The sequence below is a fragment of the Camelus bactrianus genome, chromosome 13, assembly GCF_048773025.1.
Source record: "Camelus bactrianus isolate YW-2024 breed Bactrian camel chromosome 13, ASM4877302v1, whole genome shotgun sequence".
Classification (NCBI taxonomy): Eukaryota; Metazoa; Chordata; class Mammalia; order Artiodactyla; family Camelidae; genus Camelus; species Camelus bactrianus.
Genome location: NC_133551.1, coordinates 29,612,597 through 29,633,119, shown reverse-complemented (window position 1 = coordinate 29,633,119; position 20,523 = coordinate 29,612,597). Strand labels below are relative to the sequence as shown.

Below are 20,523 nucleotides of genomic sequence, written 5' to 3'. Positions count from 1 at the left end.
CAGTTTATCTCCCTGGGTTTGCTAACCTATAAAATGAGATAGGTGGGGCAGGCATTACTGCTAGGTTTATGATCAAGTAACTATACATTTGAAAATACGCAGTACTATATAAACATAGTTTGGTTCTGCTGTTCTTTTAAATACCTAAATAAAAAAATGCCCTCATTTTATACTGAAATTTCCTGTTTTAGGATAACTAAACCCGTATTTTATTTGAAAGATAATCACTTTGTTGGTTGGGCAAAAATAATGTTTATAGTATAAACTATTTTCAAATGCCTTTTTTCCAGAAGCTCTCTTTGATTTAACTTTCAGGAAATCAATCTCACTCCCATCCTACTCTGGTCGATACAGTGGAATTTTATTTTAAACACAGAGTACTAAAATATGTATCTACAGGCAAACCATCCCTACTTCCCCCTACAAGGATCCTAATCTAGCTATACCATCCGTCAAATCATGGTTCTTGAAACATTCTAGTATGTCTGACTTAATATGATTAGTGCTACCTTTGAGCACTGGGTGTTCTACTTTATGCCAGCTATGCTTACAAATGCTCCCAGTCCTCTAAACATTTGATAATGAACAGAAAATATTTGGGGCCTTTTTCAGAACATTAAAGTGGTAACTATTTACCAGTAAAACAAAAATCAGTATGGTATTTTTTGGCATTTAGCACAGTTTGAGTCCTTTTACAAACTAAAGTATATAGATGCCAGTCACAATTCAGTATCTGTTCCTGCCAATATCTAATAAGATCAATGAAAATGTACCTTTTATGCAGTAGAATAACTTATTTTTAATCAACCTTTTTTATCAGAAGACTATTAAATAGAATAATTATGGGAGTGTTCAGAAAGAGCCAAATGCTCAAAGAACTATTTCTTTTAAGCTAATTTGAAGAAAATGCTGTTTTTTCTTGTTTATGCCATGTAAACCTATTTCAGAAGTTTACGAAGGAGGAAAAACAGCATTATGAAGGCTACTCTGTGTATAGTGAACCTGGAACCAGATGAAGGTAGTCCTTAACATTGCTGTAGCCTAGGACAGAAGTTGTGCTTAAACTTGGGAAATAAAATATAGTTGCATGAAATAAAAGTGGGTTAATATTTTAAAATATTGATTTGCTGTGTAATAATTTGTGTGGTGGTTAAATCCATTTTTAGCTAGAAGTGTGTAATCCTGTTCAAAAGATGTTAATAAACAAGATAAAAACCCTTTTTATGGTTACATTATTCCCTGTACAGCTTCCCATTAGAGGAACCTAGTTAAAGAGTAATACTTTCTGTTTTGACTCGTTGTGGAAGCGTAACTTTTAAATAAAGATATTGATGTGACACTTGAAAATATCTAATACTGAATAGTCAGTCTTTTGTTAGCCTAAGACAATGCTATGGACAAGAACCATTCTCTTGTAAGAAAAGGGAAAAAAAAGAACCCTTGAAAAAGTATGCCTCAGAAGAGTCAAAGTCACCATGTGGACTCTTGCCTGTCATACTTATTACAATAGCATAATGAGGACAGTTTACAAAATGGAGTTTTAATACCTTGTAAGAATTTGTCTTAGATGCCTAGCTTTTGAAAAATTGAGCACTTAACTAATTTCTATTTTGCTCTTCTTGTCTCTCTGCCACATTACTTAGCAGAAAGAAGGAAAATACTAGAATATCCATCTCTTTGCTAGTGCTTTTGGCTCTCCAGCATCTCTGACATCTAATGAGTATGAAATAGATAGCTCAGAATGAATAGGCAAGATTTTAGTTATAAAGTTTATGTCATTTGAAGCATCTTTGAATTTTTGTTACTGAATTTGTTTTATAGGGGTTGATATTTGTAGATGATTTGTTTATAATTGTTAATTAACTGAATTAAGATATAAAACACAGCTACAAACTGTCGAGTGCTGATAATACTAAAAGAGTTGCTAACAATTTTATCTCTAAATTTTCCAAATGCTTGTAATTTATGAGCGGTAGAATGCTACAGTAGAAGGGACATTATAATTGGGAATCTTTGTGATTTTCCATTTGATAACTTAACCTCTCTAGACTTTAGCTTGAAAGGTTGCTAATTCTGTGGTAATTTAAAAGTATGTTGTTTATTAGTAAAGTTAACCCAGTGAACAGTTTGGTGCTTAAGTAACATTCTAATTTCCCTCTGCTTTCTTACAGCATATTTTTTGTCTAAGATAATGTTTTAAATTGTTTCTGCCTCTTCACACTCATTTTAAGCTAGAGACCAGCTTGATAGCAAAACTTGGGTATAGTTTTCCCTGTGTTGATAGGAGAGAATATTCAGAGAAATCCAAGATCTAAAATCTTATCTCTTAAACCACATGTTAGGAGATACATATTTGCTTTTAAAAACAGAATCAATTCCATATTATTGTTTTTGTTCCTAGGTTCAGGAATGTTTTAGCCTTTTCTCTATGTTTAAATAAACATAATGTCAGAGTAGGAATTATACAGGAAGTTTTAGTTTGTCTTAGACAATTCAGACATTAAAACTTAACTAGTTTTTTTGTGTCATATCAGTTGAATAATTCCTGTAGTGTTTGTAAAGACTTACTACACAAAAATGCTAATTTTTCTTCTTTTTTCCCCCTCCCCTCAGCCATCTGTTGAGTCTTCAAGTCCAGGTAAGTATTTTCTATATGTTTTATAATCTCTATTTGACTAACATTTGTCCTGTTAGTTACATAAAGGCTAGAGAAGTTAGACTATCATCTGACTTGCTTTTCTTCTGACTGCTTCTTTTCTCTGGGGAAAAAGAAATGGATGAAATATTTGACTGCCCATGAAAGTACAGGTGAGGCTGCTGTGAGTTCAACCTCATGACTATTTGTGGCTTCTCTCTCTCTCTCTCTCTGTTCTTTCTTCCTTCCTTCCTTTCTTTCTTTTGATGAATTGCCACATCTATTTTGTGTAGTTTTTAATTGCTGTTTGATTTGAGTTATATTTGAAGTGTATTTTTAATGCATTTAATGAAAGAGGGAAAAGTAAGATTCAACAAATGATTGTTGTTTTAAATTAAGGAAGTTATTTTTAGGTTTGAATAGGATCAAGTTTCATCTTCTGACCATATATCTTTAGATTTTTGTATTCTCCAAATACAGTATAGATTCATTTTTTTTCTTTAACGTAGAGGTTGCGAACGTGTGATCTCTGGACCAGATCTGGGCCACAAATGTTTTTTTGTTTGGCCAGTGTATTCAGCTGAAAAAATTGGAGTATTTTATATAAAATCTGCATTTAGGCTTCTTATGATCAATCAGAGGTCCTGGCATGCTTGGGTACATCATTCCTGTGTGGCAGCAATTGGTTAGAGCTAAATAGCAGTCAGGAAAGAGTCTGGTAATATTCCTTCTGCCTCAGTGCCCAGGAATTTTACCAGGAGAGAGGACTGCCTTCTGCAGTGGGGTAGGCAGAGTAAGAAGGCGCCTGATGTAGCTAAAGAGTGAGAACCAGAGCTCTCTGAGACATGGTAACATTTTATTTGAAAACATCTCACATTGAATATTTAGCAATGGTGTATTACTGACCTTTTCAGATTATTGAAGCAATCACCTTTCTATGTTTTCATTTTAGAAAGTTTGGGGAAATGCTTGACATAGTATAATCCTTCTTTAATCGTTCAGGGTCCATTTTATGAACACAAATCATTGTGCTCTGTGTGCATCGGGTGCATCAGGTAGGAGTTGGACTGGAATACTTCCAGGTCTCTTCTAAATGACTACTGTACTTTACTGACAATTGATTTTGTCACATTTATTTCAGCTGAAAATGTCTAATATGCTTGGAAGTGAAGTACATTAGGTTTTGTGACATTTTCGAAACTGAATTTTTTTTTTTTCCAACTTCCTGGCTAATAAAATATGTTCTGGATGGAAGCAGGTTGGAAGAAGTTGAAAGTAATCTGACCTCAGATTTGATTACAATGCTTTTTTAGGACATGGAATTGTTTCTAATATTTTTTTTCTTCCAAATACAAAAATCTGTTTTTAAATCTTTTTTCAAATACAAAAATGTTTCATTTATTTTTGTAATGTTGTGACATTGCACAAAGACTGAGCTTTAGACATTTTTCTATGAGTTATCAAGCCATTTGTCAGGTAATACATACGTACATAAAAATAATTACTCCAAAAGTGATATTAATAAATGACTTTCTCAATTTCCATTGAATTTCAATCAGTCTAGGCTGAATTGGAAGAGTAGTGGAGCTTGAAGAACACAAATGTCTTTAATAGCCTTTATTACTTGCTGAATACTTATACAAATAGATCGAATTTTTTAAATTGTTTTCAGACTAAGGAAGATCTTCTGAGGTAGACGTTTGTGATATCAGGCTTCTGTCCAAGGAAATGTTTATTGTTCTTATAAGTAATACTAATTTTTGGCAATTCCACAAAAATTGGAAAGAATTAAAAATAGAGACTTGATGTAAAATTTCTGGTCTTCTGGTGAAAGGCCGTGTCCTTTGTAACTTTTGCACTTTGGAGTTGATTCTGGTAATGAGTCACGTGACTGAGACTAAGTGGTTTGTCTGTAGGCTCCACCAATGTAAACCAGTGTAAACCGATTATATCTAGTAGCCATTAGAGATGGGGATTTAGGGAGGGGAATAGTAAAATGATTATAAATAAGTGCACATGATATAAACTGAATATATCTTCTGAGTCTTTGAAAGAATGTAAGGTACTTTTTAGTAATTTTGCATCAGGATGGAATTTTGTGATGAAGCAATGATATTTGCCTTAAATTCTGAAGCAAAATATTTACACAAAGCACCAGACTCCCTACCCCTAATAATATGCTTTTAGGATTCTTTTCCCTAGGAGACAGCCTAATGATGGGCCTTAGTAATTAACAGAAGGGAGCAGGATGGTTAGTTGGTTTCAAAGAACAAGGTAAAAAGAAGTCAACTAAAAGAGGTCAGATTAGTTCAAGGAAAAAATTGCAGATTTATAGAGAACAGTGCAGTATACATGTGGGGAAAGGAATTAGAGTAGGAAGGGAGAAAAGTTTCACCCACACTTAGTTATTTCATAGCAAGGCTTTAAATATAATTGGCTTTGCAAATAATGACAAAAAGTGGAGGACTTTAGGTCAGTCATATGACACTGGTGATTTGGTACTGTTTTCTCATGAGCTTGATTTTTAAGTTGATAAAGGAGTATTAGTAGTTAGGAATTAAGCATGATTATTTTTGACAGTATTTGCATCCAGTAGGAGTTATGATTAGGATAATAGTATTCAAAGTAGTGGTGTGAGGTTTTTTATAGAATCTTTCTGCTTACAAGGGAGAAGAAAAGTATAGCAGTGTCTATGGGAATACATAATTGACTAAACATCCTAGAAGATTGCTGGGTGAACTGAAAAGTTTTGGGAGTGTTTTCTGTTGAAAACTCAGAAAGAGGGGATAATGATTGGAACAAAAAAGCTGCAATTAAATTAGTGATTCTCAAACTGCTCTTATAGAACCCTTGTGTCCAGTCCCTCACTGAGTACTAAGATCACCTACTAAAATTATACCGTGCTCTTCTTAATTTCCAGAAGAAACTAAGATAATATACCATTCTAAATTTTTTTATTTTGTAAATCGTTCCAAAATTTTGGTAATTGGTTAACTCATTTGTACTATAACAAGATAGATGACACTTGATTTAGCAATTATATATTTAGTTATTTTATATTTAATATCAACATTTTATTATGTTCCTCAAAGAGCACACTGATTTCTAAGTACTTTGCCATCTGACCTGGCTTGCAGTTTACTCATCTGAGTAAACATAGGCTCTCTTCAAGTATTCTTCGAGGCAGAATATCTACTGTTTCTGAGTCTGTGTCAGGAGGCTTGGAGTGCAGTAAAAGCACAAGCATTGGAATTAGCAGAACCAAGATTAAAATTCCATTCTTGCCACCTACTGGTTCTGTGAGTTTAAACATGCTACTTAAACTCTCTGCGCCTCAAGTTTTTGTTCGTTCTTCATAGAATTGTTTGAAGATTGAATGAGCTAATTATGTGAAGTGCTTGAACATAGTATTTGGCACATAGTAAACACTCAGAAAATGGTTCTTACGCTTAAACTATTGGGAGATGACAAAGAGCCCTGGTGCCCCTTTATTCCCAGTTGTCTGATGTTCAAGAAATCAGCCTCTGTATCTCTTTGTTATTATTTATTGGTTTTCTTACTGAAGTGAAATAGAAGGGTAGGTACATCTATTAATATAATAGTTAACACTTTAAACTGATGAAAATAAATTGTTGGGTTTTTTTAGTGTTAATTAACTCATTTGTTTATTAGTAAAAAATGCTTTTGCAAACTTAAGTCCAGGTTTGGCAATAACCAAATGTAGGAATATGGGATATATATACTCAGCATTTGCAATCTACTGTTGCTGTTGACCCAATTGAGCACACCCATATTCCCCAGCCATCAGGCTAAAAATAGATTAACTTATACAGCAGTTACCCACTGGATTATTTTTAATGCCTTTCATAAGAGTTTTCTATGCAGTTTTAATAAATTTTGCTTTTTATACTGTATCTTTGAGTTATTTCAATTAATTAAGTTAAGGATAACTACCTTTATGCAGATAGAATAATATTTGAGTTCAGCTGTATTTTCACTAGATTATATTCAGATGATTGTATATTTCATGTGACTATATATTCTCCTCAGGGACCATAGGGGTTCATACTCATTGGGTCTGTTAATTATCAATCAGATGATTAAGAATTGTGATTCTTCCCACACACCCATGGTTATTTGATATGACCATTTGTTAGTTACAACTCAAGTTTACTTTGGAAGATTACAATACTCTTTTTAAAAGCTATACATACTTTTTGAAAGATACAAATAAACACTACCCCCCCACACACATACCAGTTGTAACTAAATATATAGAAGTGAGACGGCAAAAAATAGTCCCTTAAAGAAGAGGTTTTAAAGGGGGAGGTGATAATTAAGGGCAAGAATTTTAGAAAACAATATATACTTACTGTGCATAGCTTTTCCTGCGTACTTTTATTTATATCCAGCTTCAAATAGCGTATACTTTAACTATTAATAAGATACACATAATTTGGTTTACCAAACTTCTTAAAATATTCTTTACCAGGAGGTTCAGCAACATCAGATGACCATGAATTTGATCCATCAGCTGACATGCTGGTTCATGATTTTGATGATGAACGAACATTAGAAGAGGAAGAAATGATGGAAGGAGAAACAAACTTCAGTTCTGAAATAGAGGATCTTGCAAGGGTAAATAATAATAAGAGCTAGAGGATGAAGTGGTTATAAAATTTTTCTGGAGAAAGGGAACACTTGAATTTTTAGTTTTTTAGTTGTGGGTTTTTTTTTCCTGGGGGGGGAAGTGGTGTTACATATAATCAATACTGAAAAATTCTGTGTGGTCATAGGTGGGATATTTAAAGTTTGAAATGAAAGGCTTTTTTTTTTTTTAAGAAATAACTTTATTATGTGAGTAGAATTCAGTACTTACTTTGGTAAAACATCACAGATACTGGGTCAAAAATGGACTATAAAAGAGTCCTAAATTTTTTCTTGTATACCTTCTGTCCTCCCCCTGTTACTACACCTTTCATTTACTCCCCTGTGGAAGCAAAATTTCTTAAGTTGTCATTATCTTTCTCATTTCCTACTTACTCTATAAGGTGCTCTAGATTGTCTCTGCCCCTTCCTATCAAGATAACGAATGATTTTATTATATCCATTGGTCACTTTTTTCCTACTTTACCCTCAGAAGTATTCAACACAATTTACCATTCCCTTCTTTTTTTTTGAATTCTGGAGCACTCCACTGTCATTTTCCCAATCTGCTTGCTTTCTGTTGAGCGTCTTTTGCAGACTCATCTTCCTTCAGCCAAGATTTAAATTTGGAATTTCCCAATTCTCAGTTCTGGGCTTTGTTTTCTTCTGCCTCTAGATCAGTGCTCCTCAAAATGTAGTATGAGAGTCAGATGCTTCAGACTAACTCATAGACTTACTAAGAAATGTGCATTCCTGTGCCTCTCCCCAGGCATGCTGAATCAGAATCTCTGGGTGATGGGGCTCAAATCTACATCTTCATTAAGTACGCACACAAAGCTTGAAAATTACTGAACTAGGTGATCTGATCTCATCTGTTCCCATGGTGTCTGTATGCTTGGTATTTCTTAGTTTTTTGTTTTTTGGGTTTTTTTTTTTTAGCATTAACTTATTCCTTGTCTCCAGTTTTGTTTATCTAACCACCTGCTTGACATTTTTGCTTGGATATCTGAATAGACATCTTTAAATTTTAAATGTCTAAAACAGAACTGTTGATTTATCTTCTCCTTCCTCTACCTGTTACTTCCCTGTCTTCTCCATCTCAGTAAAAAAAACAAGCAGTACCACTATTTACTTTGTTGCCTAAGTCAGAAACCAGGGAGTCATCTTCTTTCATTCTCAATATCCATTCCTAAATAAGCCTGTCATTTCTATCCAAAAATATCTCTTATCTGGCTGTTGCTCACTCTCTGCTGCTACCCTCAAGCCCAGGTCACCATTGTTTTTAGCTTAGACTGATAGAGTAGCTTCCTAACTGGCTTCTTCATGTCCTCTTTTACCACTCTTCTCTCCAATATGTTACCACAGCAACTATGATGATCTTTTCAAAATATAAATCAGTTTGTCAGCCTCCTATTTAAAACTCTTCAGTGGCTTTCTGTTACACCAGAAGAGAAATCCAGACTCATTGCCCTGGCCAGCAAGGTCCTTTATCCATGTGTTACACTGCCCTGTTATGGTGTCTGTAGCCACACTAGCTGCTTTTGTTCTTAGATGTGCTTTTTTTTTTTTCTCTGCTTCAAGGCTTTTCAGTTCATTCCCTCTCTCATATGTGCCTTCCAAGGCTGGCTCCTTATCCTCTTAAGTCTGGACTTAATTTTGCCTCTTCAGAATGGCCTTTTCTAGCCCCTCATTAGCCCTTTTTAACCACTGTACCTCATTCAGTACTTTCTTTATACCTAACATATAACATAATTTGTAATTATATATGTTTGTTTAATTTTTTTGTCTGTATCCTCCTTTAATTCCATAAGAGGAAGGATAGTCTTTTATTCAACAGTGTATTTCATGGTACCTAATAAGAGTGGTCAGTCATAATTTTTTAATGAATAAATATATGAATTTGGTATGCTATCAGTAAAATTTATTACATATACAATCTGCTATACTCTATGACAAAAAAGAATGTAAGGAATAAGACATATGCCAGTCTTTAGGCATTTGAAGTACATAATATGGAAAAATGAATTCTTAAACTTTGACAGTAATAAAGACTAATCTATATTTTGGAATTTTAGTTTGGAACTTTTTGGAGTGTACGTTTAAAGAGCTGGAAAAAGTCTTATTAAGTCAAACATTGTCAGGGGCTCCCATTTTGGATCATTTAGTGGTTAAAACTGGCTTAATCCACAGTGCCTAAGCAAGTCCATATTTTTTTAAGCAACACGACAGAGTTGATCTTAGTAGTAATGGTGTGTAGTTGATATAAAAGTTTTTCAAGGATGAGTTAAAAAGCACATGAGGAACCTGGAGTCAGAACTGTTCTTTAGAGGAGGCTGGAAAGCCATTCAAATGACAGGGTTAATTTGCTTGGGTGATTTGAAACCTAGGTTAATATCAAAGGAAACAATAGATTTAAAAGTCAATCACAGTCACTTCATACATTCATGAAGTAGAAAGGCAATTATTTTCAATTATCTGCCTATATTTCACAGAAACTTACCACTTTCATACATTTTATTATTTCTGAGTAACCCTTCCATTGGGATAAAAGGTAAAGGGAGAAAATCTTATGTTTTCCTTTTTTTTCCACATCCTGTATTGCTCAAGTAATTGAGTAATTACTTAAGAGGAGATAATGAAGTATACATTGTAATTATGAAGTAGAATGATTACTGTTTGCTTATATTTTAGAAAAATGGGCTACCGTATTTAATTTGTACAAAATTACTAATGGGCTTTGCTAAAATATTGGGCATGTTATGGTCTTTTCCTATTTTTTTCCTTTATTCTACCTCCTTCCCGGTCCCTTACAATCCTCCAAAATTTGCTTTCAAATGACCCTTTGTAGGAAAAAAATTATTAAAATAGGATTACTCATTGAGTATATACAAAAGGAGAGAAAGACAGGGGAACCATATCATTCTTTTCAACCAGTCATACACCTTCTCAGTCCTAACTTTTCCCAGAAAAATTAAGGCTTAGGTGTAAGAAGCACATACTCCCCAATGCTTTCTTCTGTACCTACAGCTGAGCTAATTCAGGGCCAATATGTCGGATTTCCAATAGTTGTAAACTCTTTTAGGTATGAACCAAAGCAAACTAGTTTTTGTTTTTATTTAAAAAGTGAGCAAGATTTTGTGATTGATTACTGATTTGCTTTCATAGAAGTGAAACATTAAACTTATGTCAGGAATTGGTAAGGTAGTTTGGTAATACCTGGCACTTTGGTTGCATAAAATGGACCTTTGATGCAATTGTAGCAAACTTTTGACAGTTGATTCATTCAGGAGTTAACAGTAACTATGTAGCTTGTAATTTTAAATTAATTCAATTTGAATTCTAAAATTTTAAGTGAAAAGTAGCTTTTCATGGAAGAAACTTTGATGTGTATTGTTATGTTTGTATGCATGAATATTTATCAATACAGAAAGTATTTTATGTAAGTTTAGCATTTAAATGTTTTAATAGAATTAGAAATACAGGTTAAAATGAGAAGGGGTGTCAGAATCATTCCCATGGTAAATAGACTTTGGTTTACTAGGAACAGCAGTTTGCAGGTTTAACTGTTTCTCAAATGCACTCTTAAAACTCACGGCCTCACTTTGAATAGTGGCCATCTATTTGGGAGAAGAGGGATCAGGATCAAAAATATATTTTATGTATTTATGTGTACTTTTGACAAATCACATTATAACAGTATTAATAATTAATAGTTACTGTAAAGCACTAGACACATTTTATGCATTGAATCTCCAGAGCTAGAGAATAAAGATGAAAATGTGAAAGACTAAGGGTTTTTTTTTTAAGTATACACACAACATGGATTATATGGGTTAAAAAAAGAAACTCCAGCATGGAGATTATAAAGAAGAGTTCACTGTCTCCATCCCTTTACAGTTTATCTTATAGTCAGGCCTCAACCCCAAGGGGTTGGTTACTTTTGGACCTATCACTCTTGTCCCGTCTGAATGCAGTCTGTTAGGTTTTCCTGGCTGAAAATCAGTCTCTTTCCTTCTTCCTTCCAACTTCAGAAGCATTTACTGTAAGTCACAACAGGTATAAAAAGAGTACTCTGTCCATCCACCAAATGGCCCTTGAATGGCCAACATCTGCCACCTGCAGTCATTTCTAAATGACTCATCCTCTGATACGAGGGAGAGGGAGCTGCTTCCTCTGCAGCCAGGAGATGGATACCACCCAACCTTATAATACTACTGTTGGTGCTTGGTAACTTTACCCTATTGTTTTGAAGTTAAAAGGACGGACTTAATTTCAGATACTGTGTTTGTCTTTTAAAGTCTGTATTCTTCCTACCTCTGTCTGACCTCCCTTCAACTTGTTTAGACATGATTGTCCCTCTTTTTGTTACAGTGCTTAGACAACTTATTTTTTAAGCACAATATGCAAGTATATTCCACATTCCTGTATTTTTATTCATTTTGTACTATGTCCATTTTTCTTACCTGTTGGAGTCTGTCAACCCAGCACATCTTATTTCACTCTCCATCAGGATAGTGTACACTTAACCTAGGATTAAGGTTCTAGGAAGGGAGTAAATATATGCATATATATGTAAGGGAGCTCTAAAGCATTGAGTCAGACTACCTGGCTCAAAACTCAGCTGCACTACTTGTTCAGTGTGTGACTTTAGACTAACTTAATAGCATTAAGCTCCAGTGTTACTACAAGGATGATATATGTAAAAGATGTAGCATGATGTCTGGTACATGATAATCACTCTGTAAATCCTGATAGTTCCATCATACATAAAATTGTCAAAGAACTCTACAACACCAAAACTGTGGAGAGCTACTGTACTTGACCCATAATTTTCTTTCACTCTGCTTCTTCCATTTCTTAACGCTTATATGTATGGGAACAAAACAGTCTGACACTTTATTGTGATGTCTGGATTTGAGGAAAGCCCCTTAGAACCTGGTAGATCATAGACTTTGACAATATAAGCTAATAAGAAAGTCTCTGGAACAGGTAACTGACAAACCTTAGTACAATGTAGTATCAGCCACATTTTATCCATCTTTTAGTCTTTTTTCAGAGGGAAATAACATTTTCTTTACAGTATAGCATTACTTTTTATATCAAATATCTGGGAGCAAGTAACAAATCCATCTTGAACTAGCTTAGGCAAAGTAAAGAATTTAGTTGTAAGGCTCATGTAATTTCATTAAGGGTAGGAGGATATCTAGACCTCAGTCTCAAGCATCACCAGAACATATTTTCTGTTTCTGCTTTTCTACATGGTGGTGTCCTTTTTCAGACAAATATTCTTCATATGTTGTCAGTTTCCAGGCTCCCAGATTTACTGCTTGAGATACAGCCTATGCTCTTTAGCTGCTGTTGGTAAAACAAACAGTGGTCAAGCTTGGGTCATGTGCCTGTTTCAAATGCATGGCCAGGGAATGCAGTGATTCCAATTGGATCGGATGCTGTGAGGTTCAGGAGGTGAGCTTTCAATCAAAATACATGCTTGGAATGGAGAAAAAAACAGTTCTTGGAATAAGATGAGTGTAGTAGTACAAAGGAAGGATTGGGGGGCAGACAATAAATGATACTGGAATTTAAAACTGGGGAATTTGAATTTGGAATCAGCTCTTGTAGCTCAGGGTTTGCTGCAAGGGTTTCTTTCATTTTATACCTTAGATCAAGTAAGATACTTTTCATATTGTGTACTGCCAAACGCTGATTGTTGTATTCTTCAGTGGGTTGTGATTGATGCTTATTAACTTGTTGCTTCTAACTTGTTGCTCACTAATTTGATATTGGGCAACAGAAATTAAAAGTTAATTTCTAAGCAAAAACATACCACTATATACTCTTTGTTTTCAATATTAGGCAAGCATTTTCTTGATGCAATAGGTAAGGATATTTTGTTTACACATGGTAAAACTCACCTAAAGCCAACTTTGACTGAAAATAAACTTTTTAGAAGTTTGTTAGAACTTCTTTACAACTGTTATTTTTTATTATTTTTCACGACTTTTTTAGAAGTAATTTGAATATGTATCTGGGTCCAAGATAAATCTGGAACCAGAGATTCAGTGTCACAAGGACCGCTTGATAATTCATAACCCGTGGTTAAATCCTTTGATTTCTTCCACAGGGTCTCTTGAGTTTTTTCTTTACCCAAACCACTTATTTAGTTTCAAGTTCTCTTTATACTCACATGAATGATAGTGGTGGATTACAGCCTAGCAAATTAAATTTTTCACTGCCTGAGTCCATCTCGAGTATTTTGTTGTGTGCATAATTTTCCCTAAACTCTTCAATAAGACCAGTCACTATTCAACAGCTACTCAAATGAATCAGGAGCGTAACAGATCCCTTTAGAAACTAAGTAAAACTAGAAAAAACAGGTGGCAATACCAGCCCTAACTTTCTTTTTTTAGTTATTATGGATACCCTCTGCTCTGATCAGTGCAACCTGCTTTTTCATTTTTGTTTCTATGCTTGTGCAGTTGTCATTTCCTCTGACTTGTCTGACTTTTCTCTCTGCCAGTTCTGTTACTGTTTCTTCAAATTGAAACAGTTCTCTTCCAGGCGATCAGCCACTTTTGATTCTACTTTGTTCTCTGCTTAGTCAATATTGGAGATTTTTTTTTGAGAGATGAATTTTTATAAAGCAAATTAACACTTCTCAAATGTGCATCCAAGAGGGAAGAATCTTGATCTAACCACAGAAGTCAGATATTCCACTTTCCTGATAGTGGTAGAAAAGAAAAAAAAATTCTTTCCATGCAGTTGGTTTGTCACTTATCTTTTGACACATAACTGAGCTAGATATCAGCTATTAGTGGTAAACTTTATTAAAGATAATGATCACGCCTTATTATCTCCCACTGGAAAGGCTGATTTGCAGGTATCTTACCCTAACTGAGGTAAGTGGTTCTCCAGGTGGTCTCATACCAGCAGCATCAATATCATCTTATACTTTAAAACAATACAGATACTCAGGCCCCACTTCAGGCCTGCTAGATCAGAAACTTTGGGATGGGGCTCAGCAGTCCGTTTTAATAAGCTCTTGAGGTGATTCTGTCGCCCTTGAATAAGACAGACCAACAGTAGAGAGCCTGAGGACATTGATTTGATTAGTGATCATACCTCTTGTGTGTGATCTCTCAAAGTATCAGTTAACTCCATTGTGAAAATTAGAGGTAATATTAAGGTAGTTTTAAAGATGAAATAAATACTATGAAACAAGCTGTTCATGAATTCTTAAGCTCTGTGTAAATGTTAGTTGCACACCTACACTAAAGTGTTTTTTACTGGTTTGACGCTTATTCATAATGGTGACTTGAGTGGCTCCTTGTTCACAGGATTGACTTTAGTTTTTAAACCTGCTTCTAATTTGTGGTGCAGAGTGAGTTTATGGAAAGTATGAACTGGGATTAGGAGGTCTAGGTATTATGGTAAAGTCTCTGTCAGTGCATGATGTTTCTCTCTGCTTGGTTTTCTTCGTTACAGATAAAGGTAGCACTCTCATCTGGCACTTTTAAAGACAATAAGATAGTATAATATTCTCACTATGTTTTAAGAAAAAAGAATGAGATAGTAGAATCAAAGCACTTACCACAAATGCCTGACATATAGAAGACACTTCATGGCAGGTATTCATTTGGATCATTTATATAACCAGTCTTTTCTATATCTTTTCTTATTCTAATTTTTTCTTGGATTTTGAAGTTGTCTTAAATCCTGACTCGTAATTTCCAAATTTCTGTCTCTTGTACCAGATGCTTGGTACTGGACCAGATATCTGCAGGGAGTAGATCCTTGAACCCCTCAAGCACTGTTTGTGTTATTGTACTTTGAGAATCACAATGCGAGATGTCAATTAAGTATGCCAGCTGGTCACTGATTTCTCTTTCAGACAGGTTCATAAACTGATTTATAAGAGGAACATCCATTTATAATGTGAAATAGAAGTGTTAAATAGCACCTTCCTATTTTTTCTATGAGAAATTTTTTTTTTTCAAATTATGATCATTAGTTGATTCTTGACACAAATTCTGAGAATCCTGAGTGAATTCTGAGTATGATCAAAATGTTTAGTGTCATCAGGTTACATTCTCCAGTCTAATATACTTACTCCTTACTGTAACTGTGTATTTAACACACGGGCTAGGCTTACTTCTATCCATGAATAAGACTACAAGACTGCTGGAGAAATAAAACGTATCTTGTTTCATGATTACCCTTTTTCTAGGTTCTAAACTGCCTGACTCTGTTAAGTTTTCCTTTAGAGTATGTACATGTGTATGTAATATGTTCAGGTGATTTGGGTTAAATTTTCTTTTTATAATCAGAATTCTGTGATGTTTCCCTGATTCTTTATAATACTTAATTACTGATTAGAGTGAGTACCTTCTGCAGAAAACTGATTTCATTTCATTACATATGGGTGTTTCTTCATTTCACCCTCAGGGGGTATGTGTTTTGCAGTGCTTGGGGGAGGTCCCTGGCTGAGGCAGCGTGGTGTACGGATAAGAGTATGGGCTTTTAAAATTAGGCTGGAAATCTGGCTTTACTACTTGTAACTTGTATGATTTTTGGAGAAATTGCTTAATCTGCCATCAATTTCCTCATTTATAAATGGAGATGATAACAGTTTGTAAGGTGGATAGTACATACTGCATGAAATGATTCTATATGCAATTATAGATAACCCCAGAAAAGAATCTATGGCTAATGTAATCCAGTGTCACTCATGTGTGTCATTGCTGTGCTGATTTGTTTGGGCTGGGCTATGAGTTTCATCTGCTTTCCTGGGTTTGTTAACTTAGTTTCCAGTCTATTTTCTCATTAGTCTGTTTTCCATCTCCCAAATTATGTGTGGTACTCTTATTAAGTGTGAGTGTCCATACATAGCATTAACTGACTGGGAGTGTACATTGACTGAATTGATTGCAGAAAAGAATAGTTCTAAACCAGTGTGTTTATTGTTGGCAGTTAGAATTGGTCAGTCTTATAGAAATTCTTAAAAGACTAGAATTTTCCTAGGTTTCAAAGTTACATTCGGTTTCACTTTTTATGATTTGAGAATTCTTGGTAACAGTTCTAAGAGTATTCTGTACAGAATATGTACTCAGATTTGTGAATGATAGGAATATGAAATATCAATACTATTCAGAAATTAATTTTTTATTTTGGTCTATTTAGGAAGGCGACATGCCAATTCATGAACTTCTCAGCCTTTATGGTTATGATAGTACTAATCCACTACCTGAAGAAGATGAGGAGGAGGAGGAGGAAGAAGAAGAAGGTGAAGATGATGAAGATGCTGATAATGATGATAACAGCGGCTGCAGTGGGGAAAATAAAGTAAGGCCATACACATATTTTTATTCTTGTTGAAATTAAAATGTATTAACACATTCATTTTGATTGCTTAATTTTTGTAATCTGTTTTTAGTCTTTTTTAATTTTAAAAGTAATGTATTTAAATGTTAAAAATTAAGATATTGAAATATGTAATACAAATAGGAAGTCTTCTGTAATCTACTTCAGGGGGAGTAGTTCTCTCTGTGTCATTCCAGATTTCTTTTCAGTGCCTATTCTAAATAAATTTGTACCAGCTTTTGTAAAATAATTTTTTGAGTAATAAAGGCTACTTGGCATTTCTGTATTAATTTTTCTTATTTTGTTTCAAAATAATTTTAGATTTACAGAAGAGTTTCAAAGAGTACGAAGAATTTCTGTATACTACTCAACTTCCTCTAATGTTAGCATCTTAATGTAATTGTGGTATATTTATTAAAACTAAGAAATCACCAGTGGTACTATACTATTCATTTAACTACAGACAGTTTAGATTTCATCTGTTTTTCCACATTTAGTGTATTTATTTTAGCCTTCTAGTTGTATTTGGAGTACTGTGACCTTTCACCTGCAGTAATTTTCTTTCTATCGTAAAGAGTTGTATTTTATTATTCCACAGGAAGAGAATATAAAAGATTCCTCAGGTCAAGAGGATGAAACTCAGTCTTCCAATGAGGATCCGTCACAATCTGTTGCTTCTCAAGATGCCCAGGAAATAATCCGTCCACGTCGCTGTAAATATTTTGATACAAGTAAGTATATTAGTAACTGTATTTTGGATATGATTTTTACTGTGTAAAGTGTGACCTAAAATTTCAGTAGTTCTTTTCACTACTCTGTTTGAATTTGTTGAGTCTGAAAATCTTGCTCAGCAGTAATGGAATTTTATTCCAGTTTAGCAGTACTGGAGCCCTGTTGTTCAAGAATATACTATAATAATTATTGTGTCACCATACCTGATTCTGAGTGTGTTCCTTTTTTTTCCTCTTGACCTTTCTTTAAAATTTAGTTTGCTCCATAGTCATCTTTTTTATTTCTCTTAGTCTTTTTCTCAGTTTTCCATTATCTGCTTTTCTTTGCCTCTCAGCCTTGATATATTCATAAGCATAGCTTACTCTAATCAGCAGTTCCCAAGTTTAAAGAAGTGGTTGACTCTTGAGAGAGGAATATGTTACACATAGAAAGAATTCTAATTTTTCTAGTTATGATCTAGTTAGAGATTGATCAGTAGTCAAGACAACATTTAATGTATCAGAATATTTGTATTCTTCATCTGTTCCATAATGTTTCATTCTAAGCAGGAATCCTTACTCTAGAATAAGAAAAAGTCAACCATTAGTAGTTACAGTTTAAATGTGTGGTCTGAACTTCTGTACTTTAAAAAGAAGAAAAACACTTGAAGAACAATAACCTCTCATGAAAATGTGGTAAATTAGTAACTGATTAGACATGGATACTGCTTTGTATGAATAACTTCTGTTACACATTTTGTTTAGAAGTGGATGTAGAGCTGCTAATAATTTATTGTGAGCTTTGATCAAAAGTATAGTCCAACTGAAAAGTGTATCAATGCATAGAGATTAGTTAGTGAAATAATTGTGTTAATTTTAAGTTTTGGGGGAAGTGTGATATTTTTCCCTTAGTTAAAACAGGAGCAAATCTATTGACAAAGATTGCTTACAAGTGGGATACTAAGTGTGACTGCCTCTTGAAAAGATTTAGTTCATATTTCAGAGATGTATGCGTGGAAGCTATACATATACTGCCTATTTTAGTTTTTACATAGGAAGAAATAATTTCTGTGTGTGATGTTACCCTTTTGAACTTTGCCGTTTTAGAGTTGAGAAGATGCTGACAGTCTAATGCCTTTCAGATTTCTCACTCCTTTATGTAAATACATTTTTTCTCCAAAATGAAAATAAACAATAGCTTGCTGCTCTGAATAAAACAGAAGTTGGGGAGACATACATACCCTCTCTTCGTGCACTCCCACCAAAGTGATGCTGCAAAGTTCTCAGTGTTTTAAGGAGCACTGTTCAGAAACCAGTGTTTTGCCCAAATTCTCATTTTTATAAGGGAAGAAACTGAGGTCATATGATTTATTCTGTCACGAGGCTGTTGGTAGCAGAATTAGGCTTAGAAACAGATTATCTTGACTCTGAATCCATTTTTTTCCTAAAATTTTTGTAGGGAATCATTTCATGAGAATATAGTTGTCTAAGATTAAGATTATCCTAAAAGGTTTATGGGTTTTATTTTTGTTTTAACTGACAAGGTGTGTTACTTGATTTGAAATATCTTGGCCTACTCATGCAGATACTTTTTGGCATGCTTAAATATTTGATGGTAGATGTAAGAATGGACAGGATAAGCAATCATTTTATAGTATTATTGTCTTACTTATTCTAGATAGTGAAATAGAAGAAGAATCTGAAGAAGATGAAGATTATATACCATCAGAAGACTGGAAAAAGGTAGTTAGAGCCATATTTTCCCCACTTAAATAAATTAATATTTTGAAAGCCAAGTGTAATTATTCTTTTACTAGATATAAATATTCATAAAGTTGAAGTAAACCCTTTTGTGACATATGAATGTTCAAATTTTCCCTTAATATTTCCAAGTGAGAAAAAGATCTTTTCGTAAGATAAAATAATGGTATAGAAAAAACTGGACTTTGTTGAGCAAGTTGGAACTCAAAGCAAGATTAGAAATCCAAATTTCTGAACTTAGTACTAATTAGACTTGTTGGCTGCACTATACTATCACGTCATTTATTATTATTTATATATGTTTGAGAAAACAGTTGTGAAAGTGTTGGCATTTGTTAAGTAAATTTTGTTTAATAATTTAGATTACAAGTTTCTCCATCCCATATTAATGTTGATATTTATAACTCAAAGTATATTGTATGGAGAGACAGATTTGGGCTTCTGTATAATTGTCCCTAATTTCTAAAATGAATCTGAAGATTATATATTGATGTAGTCTTTAAATATAAAATTGTATAACACTGTATAACTAATCGTATGGTTAAATTAAGTTTTAAGCTGTTGCAAAGTAATTGACTTATTAGGAAAATGTATCGAAATATTGTGTGGAATTGATTAGAGCAAATTATTAGTATGGAAGAAATGATGTCATCCCCTTATTGAGATAGATGCTCTGATTTTTCTCTAAAATCTCCACTTAGTTTTTATGTTGTTCTTTTTCCTGGGTCTGATTTTAAATTTAGTGCATAGTCATTTATTTGAAAGCAGAATAGCCTAAAACATCAAATTGAGTGGCCTTTCTACACTTTCGTGATTGTTAATTTAATTAGTCAATAATTTTGAGCCTTCCCTGTGTTTATTTGTTTGTTTAGCTTGTTTAAAGTTGTCTGGATTGGGATGCCTGGGACAGACTTAAAAAGAGCTAACCTTTTGTGGATTAAAATAAGGAAAAGTCTCTAGAGTTTCTATTGGGAAGAGTGAAGTATTCAAATGAACTTGGACTGTGCTACCCAAGGATTCTGGGCTTCAGCCAGAATTGGTCTATTTAGGAGTTTCCAAAAAGATGTTTAGAAGAGTCATCAGTGTGGGTTAGGATGGTAAGGAAAGATCACCCTAGTTCACTATGTGTTAATTAGTGTGAGTGGTAATGAATGAATGATAAGACTGAAGACAGAAAAAAAGATCACAGAAGTTACTTACTATTTGTATGACCTACTTGGGCAAGTATTCTTCAATACGGTTTTTTCTGATTCCTACGTAATGCAGAAATTAAGACGAAGAAAAACTAGAAACCTTGGAGTCATCCTAAACTGTTTTTTTCTACCACAGATTCAAGTTTATATATCTTTTCTCCAGTATGAATTATTTTTGTATCTGGAGTGCCCCGTAAAGTATTTGATTAAGCCTTGAATT

The 20,523-nt window shown here is 33.9% G+C and overlaps 1 protein-coding gene across 7 annotated transcripts in view; it reads left to right on the top strand.

Annotated features, from left to right (window-relative positions):
• The window catches only part of MIER1 (MIER1 transcriptional regulator), a 56,691-nt gene that overhangs the window by 11,853 nt on the left and 24,315 nt on the right, over nucleotides 1-20,523 (top strand). For 6 of the 7 annotated variants that reach the window (XM_010963439.3, XM_010963442.3, XM_045522979.2 and 3 more), the window contains 5 exons: nucleotides 2,614-2,638; nucleotides 7,128-7,273; nucleotides 16,460-16,621; nucleotides 17,238-17,370; nucleotides 19,028-19,092. In XM_010963439.3, coding sequence (XP_010961741.2) covers nucleotides 2,614-2,638; nucleotides 7,128-7,273; nucleotides 16,460-16,621; nucleotides 17,238-17,370; nucleotides 19,028-19,092 — 531 coding nt within the window. Of the gene's footprint in view, nucleotides 1-2,613; nucleotides 2,639-2,771; nucleotides 2,809-7,127; nucleotides 7,274-16,459; nucleotides 16,622-17,237; nucleotides 17,371-19,027; nucleotides 19,093-20,523 lie in introns of all 7 variants that reach the window. The other variant, XM_045522981.2, reaches the window with a different exon arrangement.